Source organism: Coffea arabica, chromosome 5c, assembly GCF_036785885.1.
Source record: "Coffea arabica cultivar ET-39 chromosome 5c, Coffea Arabica ET-39 HiFi, whole genome shotgun sequence".
In the NCBI taxonomy this organism is placed as follows: domain Eukaryota; kingdom Viridiplantae; phylum Streptophyta; class Magnoliopsida; order Gentianales; family Rubiaceae; genus Coffea; species Coffea arabica.
This window is the reverse complement of record NC_092319.1, coordinates 42,305,739-42,319,719: the sequence shown is the minus strand read 5'-3', so window position 1 is coordinate 42,319,719 and position 13,981 is coordinate 42,305,739. Positions and strand designations below refer to the sequence as shown.

General features: G+C 35.3%; 1 protein-coding gene across 1 annotated transcript; it reads right to left on the bottom strand.

The window, feature by feature from the left end:
- Positions 1-7,606: 7,606 nt before the first annotated feature.
- LOC113689975 (uncharacterized) lies at positions 7,607-11,294 on the bottom strand. The gene is made up of 6 exons (XM_027207797.2): positions 10,753-11,294; positions 10,479-10,617; positions 9,835-9,938; positions 9,539-9,710; positions 9,296-9,427; positions 7,607-9,203 (listed from the first exon to the last, which is right to left on the bottom strand). The coding sequence occupies exons 1-6, from the start codon at positions 10,791-10,793 to the stop codon at positions 7,812-7,814; spliced, it is 1,980 nt and encodes a 659-aa protein (XP_027063598.1). The 5' UTR covers positions 10,794-11,294; the 3' UTR covers positions 7,607-7,811.
- Between the last annotated feature and the right edge of the window lie 2,687 nt (positions 11,295-13,981).

Sequence of the window (13,981 nt, the reverse complement as noted above, 5' to 3'; positions counted from 1 at the left end):
AGGACTTTGAGGATGGAGTGGCTCTAATATGCACCACTAATCGCAGGTTATGTAATAAACATCACCAGAGGGTATGGATTACCGAAGAAGGAGCCCCTTGGGTTAGCATTGGCCGCCAACAATAATCCAGTTCTACGTGTCCGTCTTGAACAGTGTAATATTTTATTCTATATAAAATATTTATAAAATTTTACAATAAAGACGTAATTATCATGCGTAAGACTTACATAAACAATAACATTATATCACACTTTTATTGTAAAAATGTACAAAACAGTTCACTTAGAATTACAAAATGTTCAAAATCTGCCCGCACACCTTCGTATAGGTCGTCCGTACACTCATGTGGCAGGTTGTAATTGGTCTTGTATAAAATAAGGGTTGTATTTTGACTATTTTCTCTATACTAGGGCTTAGACTAACCAGTTTCCATAGGAAATCTATGAGAATGGTCAAAATCAGGCACGCAAACACAACTAAAGAAGCCTGCACATGCTATCTCATTGTCATTGACACCGTCTTATTCCAATGACGGTCCAAATTTGTTTTCGTTCACGCTATGACTCAGCCTCGCCACCCCAATTATGCAATTCTCCAATTGCATTTTAACAACTGTTTTTGACCAGTTTTGGAGTTCCATCCAGTCCAGTCCAGTTTGAGAATAAGTTCTTCTCATATTCGAACTCCCGAGATCTAATTAATGGACGATCGCCTACGTCATGAAATAGTCATCTAGTGTGTCTTCTTCTTTATCATTTTGTAGACTAATTGCCATGAAAATGCGTCCCATCATGCCAAAGAGTGCGTGTTTGGTGCATGATAATTCATGGTTGGTGGTAACATATTGGTTCATCTCTCTCTCCTTTCAATTTTTTTTTTTTTGTGCCTATTTTCATAGTGCATTCTTCAATATCTTAGAGTTTATGGCATATATATCAGTTCATCTTTAAAACTAGCTGATCAACAGATTCATCAAAATTGGTCATGGGTTCTTCTTTCTTTCTTGTAAATGGTCAAGAAGAATACCTAAAAAGGGATAAACATTCGAAACTCTTAAACGAGAGATTCATCTCCAAGCTATAACATCCCATTATGTAAGTAGCTAGGGTATACCCACCATCCGGCTCAAAAAACAGTGCCGAGAATCACACGAGCAACTAGAAAACAAAATATAATTAGTACTCGAACCCTGTTGATAACATCCGACCTCAGTCATCCTTTTCGCTTTTAGCTGTTCATTTGTCTTCGATCCAGGCTGAATACCTGCAGGCTGCAGCTGAACATTTTCATTTAGTCATTTTGACGCTTTAGATTTCCTACTTTAATTCGATGTGAATTTTCTTTGCTTGTCACGCTGTCCAGCCTTCGTCCAAGTGTTTTGTGAAGGCCATTTGTGTTCATAGTTCCTACACTTAGACAAAACGTAGTACAAAAGAGCAGAACACGTGTTAATAAATTATCAATTTGCCTTCGCAAATGGACATACAAAAGACTACACTTGAGAACCAGCTGAGAATTTTCTCGACTAAGTGTGAATAAAATATGTACCATCTGGATGAGATTCCTTTATAATGGATTGGAGAATGGAGTACGAGGTTCATCACCTCTAAGATTAGATTAATGACCTTTATTTGTCTGAGACCTTAGATATTAGTACATGTAAATGGCTTTCTACCCTAAATTTTTTTTTTAAAAAAAAGGAAAAATATGGAGAAACTGGCTCTAGCTTTACATGCTTATTTATAGTCAAGGGGGCACATATTTTTGGCTCTAGTCATTTGGATGTTTGATGACTTTTATGATCAAGTTCCTGTACTATATATACCAGGAGAGTCGTGTAGCATAACCTTATTTTCCGCGTTTTGATAGCTCAGATGTATGAAGGTAGTATTATTTTGACTTCTTCAATGCAAATTCACGTGGACAAGGATTTGCTGTTTTTCTCATTTTTTTTGGTAAATGTAGTTTTCTAATTGATACTCATTCTAGCCAAACAATTACAACTGGCAATTAATCCCTATGAAAATGGATGCTTAATTTGTCATCCACTTAATTAAGAATGGATTCATGGAAACCTAGGACATCAACTTCATGAGTAGTTTAATTTCTAAAATCTACCTTTGCCCTTCTTCCCTACTCAGCCCCCAATACAAAAAGTATAGACAATCAAAGCGAGTGAACCCCAATTGGGTTTTCTTTTTCCTTTTTTCTTTTGTAAAGTCTATAGTACTGCAGTTGGATTTCTAGTGTTGTTTATGAAGATTTTTATTTAGGAGTGTAAAGAGCACTAGAGCAGAACTTGCTTTGGAAGTCGTCCATTTGGATAAAAACCCTTTTTAAGTATGCATTTGTTTAGTAGCTTAAAAAGCAGTATTGACATCCCATTGTCCCAAATTTCTTTAATGTGTAAACAATTGGGATATCAAGAAAAAAATCAATGTATGAGAAGGTATAAGGTGTGTCTACATCGAATGCCCTTCTTTATTCAAGATAAGCCCATACAGATTTTTCTATATGATTTTCTTTCTTCTAAGATAAGCATTTTATTTGATAAGTCGACTCCTTAGTTCTTTTTAATGTCAATGATTTTCTATGAGACTGATTTTCTTCTTTGGTTCGTGAAGCTCATTGTGATTGGTACCTTTCCATAATGATCTAAACTCCAAACTTTTCTAATGCATTTTGAGGAAATATCTTACACAGTGCATAATTGTTTGCTCCATGTGTTGAAAGCACATCCAGTAGCAAATGGCAATGTAATACATTCCCTGAATCATAGGTCCAATATTCTGCTTCTAAAGTGGATGACTGTATGAACAATTTCGGACTTGAACCAATTAATCTGACACGGTATTCTTCTTTTTTCTTCTTCCTTATCGCTTCTTTTACTTCTTTTTAAAAGATTTTAAAGAAGAATTAATGATTGAACTACTTAGAAACATGTTACGCTTCACAATACCTCTTTAAATGTATATATTAAAAAAAAAACACACACACACACAAAAAGGAGCTCTTACAATAAAATCTTAATTCGAACCCGAAAAATGCATTTTTTGTTGCCCGAAAAATTGCAAGTTAAAAAATTTTAACTCAACATCTTGATCATTTTTCTCTGCATATAAATGCCGTCAAGTAATTGAGCAACAGTAAGCCAATTTCACAAATTGACTCAATTACTAAGGACGAACCACTTTCTCATGAAAAAAATCCTGTGTTCGAGTCATTCTCTTAATATGGGACTTGTATTGATAGATAATTTATAAAAAATTTTATAAGCTACCTATAATTCAAAAAGGCCATTTGTAAGAACTCTTATAAGCGATCTATAGTTTCAAGGACATATCCTGACTTATGATATATTCTGACTTGTGATAGCCACTGAAATCGAACCCATTCAATTCTTTTTCTACCAAAAAAACAAACAGTGAAATCATCTAGAGGCCTTCTTTTGTTTTTCCTTTTTGTTCTTTTGGTAAACAGTATAGAGGCTTCAATATGTATACAGTAGCAACAATAATCATAGAGGTTATACACGTTAGGGTTCAACTTTCGGTGGCAAAATCAAAATGGTCAGTTCTGTTGTCCTTTTAAATACGTACCTACAAAGTCAACCACCATAACGGTGTCTGTGGGGGTCGGTGGGAATCGGCACATTTCCGGGGTCCACCGGTCATTCAACTCATCATTTTTCACTTGTTTATTCTTCGGTTCTATCAAGAATTCGAGACCCCACGATACACTTATTCAAATGCATTCCCACACACGTACAAAAAGCCATTCTGCCTTGCTCCTCTTTACAAAATATCAACACCAAACTCGTGCACAAAAATTTTGATCTGTACCTAATTCTAGTACTATATGTATATGTTGGGGCCAGATTTTGCGTGAGATTTGTCAATGCTTAAACATTTTTATACAAATTAATTATTAAAGCATCATGTTTGACAAAAAATTAAAAATAAACCCGTTCTCGTCATAAACGTCAAACAGATTGTATTTGAATTTCTAAATATTGAATTCTCTCATAGAATCTAAAATACTTATTAAACTACATATCAAATTTATACGTTGGTTTTTTCCTTACATTATCAGACGATTATATTTGCATTTGGGCATAGAATTAATATGTTTAACGTTTTTCGTGATCACATTTCTTTATTATCTTTTTTTCTCACATACATCAAATCGTTACAATAATTTTTTCATAAAAAATCATGAAAAATAGAATCCCTCAATCCCAATAAACATATAAACATGAAAGTTTTTCCTAGTGGAGCAAATTATAGAGTTTCCCTTTTGGTTGGTGACTTGAGGGAAGGACAAGTTTTTGCCATTCCCATATTGCTGCGGTAGCTCTGAAGAATGTCTGTCAACATTGGGATGAAGAAATTGATTTCCAACCAATCAATTTCCTTGTTGAGAAAAAGTAAGAAAACATCTTTGCTTTTGACCCTTTAAAATATTCAGCAACAAAAATCTACTTTGTCCTACATAATCATTATTCCAAGCATGCAATGAAAAAATCCCGCAGATAAGCAGCCTCTTAATATCTTTCTAGTAGTATGATCTGAAGCCCACAACACAATAATTCGTTTTTGGACGGCTTGCCGCAACATTAATGGATGGACTTTTCCTAGGTTATAAAAGCCCTTAAAAAATTTTCAAGTCATTTTCGAGTAGAACATCTTCTTATCGAGTTTTACAAGCGCAGACAATTCGAAAATTTTTTTTAACTTTTGCGAATGTGCAAACGACATAGTAACCATCAAGCAAGAAAAAGGAAATAAAAAATTAATTTCGATTACGTATTATAATTTATCTTACCAAAAGAAAAGGAAGTAAAAAATTAATTTCAATTACATATTATAATTTGTCTTTATATGTGGGATTTTGTCATAGAAGTCTCCGGAGGAAAACTTTGTTCGTATTAATTTAAGAGTAAATATACACTAACAGCGTATACATTATCACAGTGGAATTCATGACATATGTGTAAAAATTGAGTTTTATATTTAAATTTTGTATAGTTATCGTTCATCCATCCATCACTGATAGTATATATATTATCAATGTAGAAAAGATTAATCCTTAGTTTAAACTTTTTTGTCTTTATTTTTTTCATTTGATATGTTTTCTAGATTTTTTTTTAAAAAAGTTTTACATTGCTTGGATGGCACATCAAGGATGACACAGGTACGACAGATGGAACTAATTATGACTTGTACATGCATTGGTAATTAATAAGAAGGCTCGTAGATAGAGATTGTGGAAATCTTTGTCAAATTTATGTCACTACATTTATTCTTATCTTAGCAGATAGCATCATATGCACTATTAATTTTGGATAAGAAAAAAAAAGTAATGACTCATTAACCGGCAAATTAATATCGATTGGAATCCAGATAGTTGATCTTAGATTCCTAATCTTTATTCATGCCTATCCATCATACAATCAATTATGGAAACTTAAAAGTTAAGCTATTGCTAGTTTATCCAATGACTACTCTTTCCAAAAAAATCTAGAAATAAATAAGAGTAAATTTTTCCCCTGACAGTGTATATACTATCATCGTTAGATTCATGACATGTGTGAAAAAGTTAAATTTCAAATTCAAATTTTGCATAGTTATCGTTCATCCAACGTTGATAGTGTATACACAGTCAGTGTAGAAAAGATTAATTCAATAAATAAATGAATAAATAACCAATGAGTACCTTTCTAAAGATTTGTCTAATTTGCATGGCCTCAAAAGTTTACTACTACAACAACAAGGGTAAGATTTAAATTACCTTGAAACATTTCTCTTTTTCCTAGTAATTTAATGTGTCACTTGCTTGGCATTCATAAGTATATAGAAAATTCTTATGTTTCTTTGACAAGTGATCCAATGGGGGTTTTTTTTTTTTTTTTTTCTTTTCTTGTGCTTTTGGCAAATAATGCTCTATCAATTATGCGACAACTTTCTTAAACGGGCTTGAGAGGACAAACATTGATAGCGGTAATAGAGAAAATAGAACCAAAAAGTATACCCATTTATCAGCTCTTTTTGTGCCACAAATCATTAAAGACCCCATCGACGCTAGAACACGCATAGATGTGTTGAGAATAGACCAAATATATCACTCATATTCTTGGATTAGATCTGAATTTTTTAAAAGCCCAAAAGTTAAATTTATTCCCTTTTCATAATATTAGATTGGATGGAATTGTATTGTTGATAATCATTAGACATATGAAAAGTACCACATCTTCCATTGGAACAAGGCCAATCAAGTAATAAACAAATTGATGTTCTTAATAAGTTTCAATTTCCAAATTAGGTCTGTTTTGTAAATCCAATCAAACAAAGGCAACCCTGGCTTGTTTTTGATAGTTTGACCCTTCGCCTCACACTTTAAACCTTACAATTCCAAACATTTTAGGGTTAGCTAATCTTACTTAAACTCCACACGCGAAAATGTGCAACTCATTTGGGATGGAGCCTTGAACATTTTGGCAGGGAGTGAAAAAACAAATTATGCCTTTAATTTTTGGGAAAATAATTCAAAACGTTCCTTACATTTTGTCAAATGATTTTTTTTTTTGTTTTTCACTTTTAAAATGTTAACTTTACTTTCTAACAAATCCAAGTTAGCAAAATTTGATCCTATCTTGAGTCTCCAGCCACTTTTTGGCCTGAAATAACTACGTGATCTATATGTAGTCATTTTTTTATGTACAAAAAGGTTAGATTTCATTTTTGTAGTGTCAAAAATAAATATGAATTAGGTCAAATTGCTCCTTTTTAGGGATAAAACATATAGTTAAGATTAAATTCTACTTTTTTACGAGCAAAAATGAATATGAATCAAGTAATTTATTCAACTATAAATGAGACCTAACTTTTTTGCCCCTAAAAAATGACCATATGTAGTTCGTGTGATAGATCCAAAATAAAAAGTAGTTGAAAATCTAAATTCGAACCAAATTTTACCGACTTATTTTTTAAGAGACGTAAATTTACTTTTTTAAAAGTGAAGAATAAAAAAAATTCATTTAATAAAATGTGAGGGACGTTTTGAACTATTTTCCTTCAATTTTTTTTAAAGAAAACTGAAGTTTAGATTGGTAACATCGGATCCTTTCAGCCATTATTTTTTGGGGCAAGGGTTTGACCGGAGAACAGGAGAGGGGAAGAGGTTGGTGCCGATGGGGTAGACGAATTTGAACTTTGTACCTTCAAGTTTTGCACAGCCAAAAATTGCCCCAATAGTTTTCACACACTTTTTCATGGGTTTGGTTCAAGTATAGTTGAGGTTTTCATATGGTTGTCCGGTTGCTGTATATTTTTATTCTTGTTCAACTTGACAGATGAATACAATTATGTGAATGTACACCAAATTCTGAAAGAAGAACAATAATCGTACAGATTGTACCAAACCTCAACTGGACTTGTTCCCATATTTTTATGATCCCGTCTTTGAAGATGGACCTCAACATCAATACTCCGCTTCTTGAGCCTAATAAATTTGGGCCAAGAGAGAGCGGTTCAAATTGACAGCTTTAAGTGGGCTTTCGATGGCCCATCAATGCATGAAGCAGCTTACAGTCTAAAAAAACAAGACAAAATGAAAAGACAAAATTTTGCACAGACAGCTCTTTTTTACAATCCGTTCGAGAAACATGTCTCAATGGCTTGCTCTAATAGAACATTTAACATCAACAAACGTAAAGAATTGATGAAATTTGAATGCAAAATCTTGTCCAATCTTGACATACTATATACATCTGTTATTATGGCTCTCTCCAATATCAATATGTACCGTACTTCTCACTTCTGCAAATAGGCTTTCTTGAGTGCCATAAATTTAGCTGCTAATTCGTCATAATCCGGAAGCTTTGGATGAACATGCCGGTTTGAAGAGGACTCAGGGTGTTCAAATGGGAATGAATTTGATCGGAGCATGCTGTCAATGCCTGCATCTTTAGGCCTTTCAGGGGGCATAGTCATTGCTCTCGAGTAAGAGGGCTTCCCTTCTTTGCTTGTAAAAGGACTATTTGCTCCTGAGCTGGTGGAAATGACAAAAGGAGGACTTGTTGCATCTTCAGATTTGATTGTTGGCTGATTTAGAAGCATCCCTTTTTCGGCCTCTTTGATTTTCGGATTGTTACTGCAAGAGCAGTGACAATGGCAGAGCACGTACTGAATCTTTGGCTTCTGTGGTGAACAATTCCAGTCATCTTCCTCGTCACATGTGCGGAAATAACATGGATGTTGCAAGCTGCAGTTGTTGAGCATTTTGTTGTTGGAGCTGCATCTGCTGTCTGATTCGGTATGATCATCGGTGGACTCTATGAAATTGAAGCCACTTTTGACTTTGATGAAGGGAGAATGCATTGGGATTTCTTGTGCATGGTATACTTTTTGCTGCCGCTTGATTGGAACCTTCTTCTGATCCTTTTTCTTATCACGGGATTTCTGGTAATAATTTGGCGAACGGCCGTATGATTCACCGTAGTAGATTGCACATTCAATGTCATTCATGCTGGTAGCATCTCCTGAAACTGACCTCCACCTCTGTCTTTTACCAGAACCAATGTTCCTGCTCTGTCTGAAGCTTCTTGATGCTGCTCTCTCATTGTCAGAATCATATTGCTCTTGATCCGGAGCTTCATCATCTGGATTCTGTGTTATTCCTGTAACGGGGAGAGCAGATTGTTTGAACTTGAACAGTCTTTGATCCTGTAAGTTGCCCTCTTTGCTCAAAGGTGACTGGATTTCCTGAATGTCATCAAGATATATCATCTCCTTGGGCAATTGTCCTACAGAAGAAGATTCTACTACTGCACTCCGCTCCTCTTGTCCCACAGCAGAATCATGGACCACTATTGCCCCTTCCAACTGTTGAAAACTAGACATTTCAAATGCACACGGGCTAATTTTCCTTGCTGAACTGACTAGTCTCAGGTCTTTCTTATGGACAGTGGAATCCACTGTTTTTAGCAGAGTCTGCTGCAATACTACAGAATAGGTGGAAGGGAACGTAGTCATAGAGCTCACCAAAGAGGGAGATAGGTCTTTTATAGATTTTTTTACTGATGAGAAATCGACATATACAATCTTCCCTTCCTCTGTTGCATTAGACATCTGTAAATTGTGTCCTTCATTTTGCTCACGGATGGTTTCAGCACTGGGAAATGGATCACCACTGCTTTCATTCGCCTTCAATTAATGAGATAACACAAGTTACATACTGAAAATTGGTAATACACCCAAGAGAACATCAGTGCTATAGCACTGTGAAAACAACATACCAATTTCTGTTGCTTTTCAGAACTGTACTCGAGCAACAAAGGACCTGACTGAAGGGAACTTCCTAATATGTCTTTCACCAGGCTGATCTTCACATCATCTGGTACTGATTTTATGCTTAATTTCTCTGCGATCTGCATTCAGAGACATGAATGTTATGTCCCGCACATTAAATCCATAAACAACATGGTAGCAGAAATAAATGAACCATACGGATTTATATCTGAAGTAATTCAAGGGCAAACCTGACGATTCACAAGATTTCCAGGAAGTAATTCAAGGGCAGAAGTTGCCAATCTCTGACCATACCATTCTCCAAAAAGCTTCCTGATCGATAGAAGCTCTGGTAGATCGCCAGATCTTGCTGATACAAATATAAGACTTGACACTGCTTCATTGATATCATTAGGACAGTCCCTGAACCCATGGAAAGTAAGCATCACGCATTTGCTGTCTCCTACTTCAGCTTGAATGCCAGGTCCAAAATATACAAGAAGACATGAATTTACAGAACAAATCTTGTAATTGCTTATGAACATACCTGTTTCTCCGGATGTAAGATAAGTTAAGGATAATAAATTCACAGAATTGGTCCAGCAGATCATACACTGCCACCCAACATTCATCTTTGAACAGCTGCTCTACCTGAAAATTTGTTAATAAAGAAAATGAAAATGGGAAGATCCGTTCTTAGGTTTATTCATGCATCTTTGCCTGGAATTTAATGAAAAAGCACCTAATAACTCATGAAGCTGATCCTTAAACTCAGCGAACAGAGACACAAGGTTGAAGCCTAGGCTTGAACTGTTGAATACAATGCTTTTCTCTATTACTTGATATAAATTTTGTTCAAATTTGACTTCATAATTATGTGGTGAAACAAAAACTGAACTAATTTGCTTTATGTATCCTGCAGAAAAGATCCTTGCTTGCAACTATAACAGCATTATGACCACCAAGTAAGTTCAATAAATCTCTCCCAACAGAGCCGAGCAGGCTAACCGTGGAGGGAAAATATTGTTCATCTGTTTTAACTCAATCAGATTAACTCTTCACATAATTAATCATACCATGATCACTAGAACAGGGGCGATCACATAAGGCAGAGAAATCAAGATCAACAAGCCATAACGATGATTTTTTTTTCAGAGATTGATTTTGGTGGATAGGCAAGGGTGATCATACCCTATAATTATCAAAGGCAGTTTGGGCACGGTCAGGTTTGAGAAGCTTAGCCAAATCCTCCCTCGACTGCCTCACACTAGTACATCGCTTGTTCTTGAGAATTTTGAGACGGCACTGAACCCTTCTGATCAATTTCTTGCTGCAAAAGAACCATCAAGAACTCCGTCTTAGTCATGATCATACATAACAAACACCAGTAACGAATACTACACTAAAAAAAAGAAACTCATCCTGAATTAGCAAAAACTATTGATTAATACTAGTGTAGTAGTACCACTTAGAGGCTTTTCTCCATCCGAAAAGAATATCAAACATGTTTGATTAGACGTCCAAATAAGCCTGTTTTGGTTGATGCCGGTTAGAAAAGATGAAGCAGCAGCTGAGACCGATTACAACTAATTCACAGTTGGTGAATTTGAAGCACAAAAGGGCTGAGGGAAGATACGAAGAAGATGGCTTATTAATCTGCCAGCTGCCTAAAGCCGAATAAAGAACGGACAAGAGTTTAGACAGGAGCTAATATATGATCATGATTAGGATGAACTGAACTACTGCTACTCCTTAAGACAGTTGAATTCGATCTTCATGAGGCAGTTATTTCGGAAGTGGAAAAGAAGAAGTAGTGGGGTTGAAACTCGATATAAGCTAGGACTTTTGAGACTCAAGGTGGTAGGATAGTCGTCTCAACTCCTCCTTGGAAACTGCTCCACTACAGTGTAAGTGTTTGGAACAGTGATCAGAATTTGAGATACGCTAGGACTTTCCTTGTTCTGTTTTTCTTTTTGTTTTATGTTACCATATTATTGTTGAATTCGTTTTTTCCCTTGAGAAGAAAGGGGGCAATTCATGAACTTATAAACTTGATTTTGAGTATGATTGTACTACTTTTCAGTTGATAATTCTATGCTTTTTGAGCCCTTGAATGCGAAGACAGGCCCACAATGTATACTTTTTTTGTTTTTCTTTAAAAGTTGAGTAGTGCTAATTACTTTTGTGAGAATAAATGCTGCAGAATTTCTCACCTCTAGTGTTTCAATTAGTTTTGTGGAATATCTTACTCTTCAAGGAAGTCATATACATAGTTCAACTTTTCTCGACAACTTTATTCCGACCAATAATAACAAGTATTATTTGTTGAAGCAAAGGGAAAAGTACCCTTTGCCCTATCCCACTGGAGCAATATAATTGAGGCTGCTTTCAAATTAACAATTTGAGCAAGCCCATCCCTGTCAATCACCATTAAGTATCAGTCATGCCTCTTAACTTCAACATCTTACTTTCTTTTTCACATATGTCCATCCACAAATATTTCTCTCAAAGGAATTAGATTCTGGTAGTTTTCTAAATTAGAATCATGGAGTTGCAAGAAATTTTTTCTTTCTTTTTTTTTTTTTTAAACAAAAGAGGGGTGGAATTTAAGAAGTGGAGAGAGGACAGATTAGAACGCAGAACCTCTACGTTCCGGAGCGTCAACACTAGCCGCGCCATTCTAGAACTTGTATATTCTTACCCACCCTATTTAAGCAACAAAGAACATAAACTGCGACAAAGCATTTCTGGAACTTGTCTTGAGGTTTGTCGAGTTATAGTTAATTAGTTGTCTCCTATCCCCTTTCAATAATTAGTAATTACCCTCGCTAAATTTGACTCCATAAAGTCATCCCTCATTGAAAATAAAAATTTGTGGTAAGATTAATTCGAGAAAAATGGATCATACTTCATAAATCAGGAAAAAAAAAAAAGAAGAAGAAGGGTGTGATTATAGCAATTAGACATCTAAAGGAGGTTATAATTAGCTAAACTACCAAATGAAATCAGAAGAAAAATTAGTCAGAACTTGTGGCCGCATGATAATCAGGCTATCATGGGTTCCTCTGTGCAGACCATTTTTGCGCAGCAACCTTAAAATGCACGCACTGACAATTCCTCTTCATATTTCTCGTCCGAAATATGTTGTACCTCTTTCTTTTTTTTTTTTTTTGAGTCAAACAACATGTTGAAGTTGTAGCTGCAAATTGGATTGTTAGAGAACAGAGAGTCAATGAAACAGGTTATCAAATTCACTTAGCCGGAATCACTAATGGGCAGTAGAGGGGGGGTTGGTGGCCAACTGATTCCATGGCTTGGAAACGTGGAAACGTGCAGTACTGGGGATTGGGGTTTCTTGGCAGCGCATGATGCTGAAAGCTAGGCACCACAAACTACTCTTCATAATTGTGCCCCATGTACTGAATGTCAGGGAACTTTACTACTGGCACATAAGTATGGGAGAATATAATCTGTATACCAGGCAAAACATTGCATAAATAGCTCTATTAATGTAGGGCTGTAATCGAACCCAACTAGTCACGAGTAGATTGGTCAAAAACTCGATTCGGATTCGAGTTTGAATAGCTCGATAGGCCTAGAAAGTCGAGATCGAGTACTTAGTAGCAAGACTCCAAGGTTTCAAGCCTGATCGAGTTTTTTAATTTTAATTCTTTAATATATTATTATTATTATGAAATTACTCTTGTGCCCATAAGAGTGGTTGAATTTACAAAATATTTCAGGTCATGTGAAATTTTTTGAAGGACGATAATGTCTTTTCGCTCAAAAATTGTCCAAAAAAAAATGAAATTCCCAAATCTTCATAACTCGAATTCGATAAGACTCACATTGACTCAACCCCCACGTGAATCGAACTCGAGTTCTGTAAGTAATGCCACTTGTTCGAGTTAGAGTATCCTTTTTGATGGTTGAGTCGAGATCAAGTATGACGATATTCGAGCTTAACTCAACTCAATTACATCCCTATATTAATACCAAATGTATATATACACACACACACACCACCAACAACAACAACAATCATCACTCACTATGCAAGTAATTACATAAGGAAACTAATATTATTAGAGATGGGCACCAATTTTACACTTCTAATGTTCATGTCTTGGCTTTTAGTACTAGTTGGAATATGCTGAGTGCTGCTCTCATCGACACTTGAGAATTTGCCTTATAATTTACTTATGCATTATCATGTATTTATTTATTAGTATCAAGTGTTACATTCGACCGATTACTTTTTCTATATTGTGACAGATAGCCTTTTTTATTTACCTATAAAAAAGGATAACTATAATAATCAATTCTAGATAATTTATATACCTATATGTCACTTGTTTCATGTATTGTGCAAGTAGTAGCTAGTTTATACATTACTTACCTTTCTAGGTCAAACCCAATAAGGAAGGAAAAGAAGAAAAGGTCAAAAGCAGCAGAGATTTGTTGGGAAAAGAAAAATCGAATCTTTTTTTTTTCTCCCCAGTTGGGCTTCTTTGGTAAAATCATAAGGATGTGTAATTAGCAAGTCTGAATTGTGCACTTGCAATGATTTACCTCTTATAGAGAAGAATAAATATACTCAATCTGTTTCTTAATTTGCTTGTCATGGTTTTGTCATGCACTATATCCCTGAGGGACGTCCTATTCTCCATTGGAAGTTCTGGACTTTCACTTTC

Bases quoted from the DNA above. Each gene is read 5' to 3' on its own strand.
- LOC113689975 (XM_027207797.2), bottom strand. From the start codon at position 10,793: ATGTTTGATATTCTTTTCGGATGGAGAAAAGCCTCTAAGTG. The intron at 9,428-9,538 runs GTTTGCCCTTGA...CTCTGAATGCAG, and splicing joins GAAATCTTGTGAATCGTCAG to ATCGCAGAGAAATTAAGCAT. The intron at 9,204-9,295 runs GTATGTTGTTTT...CATTAATTGAAG, and splicing joins CTGAAAAGCAACAGAAATTG to GCGAATGAAAGCAGTGGTGA.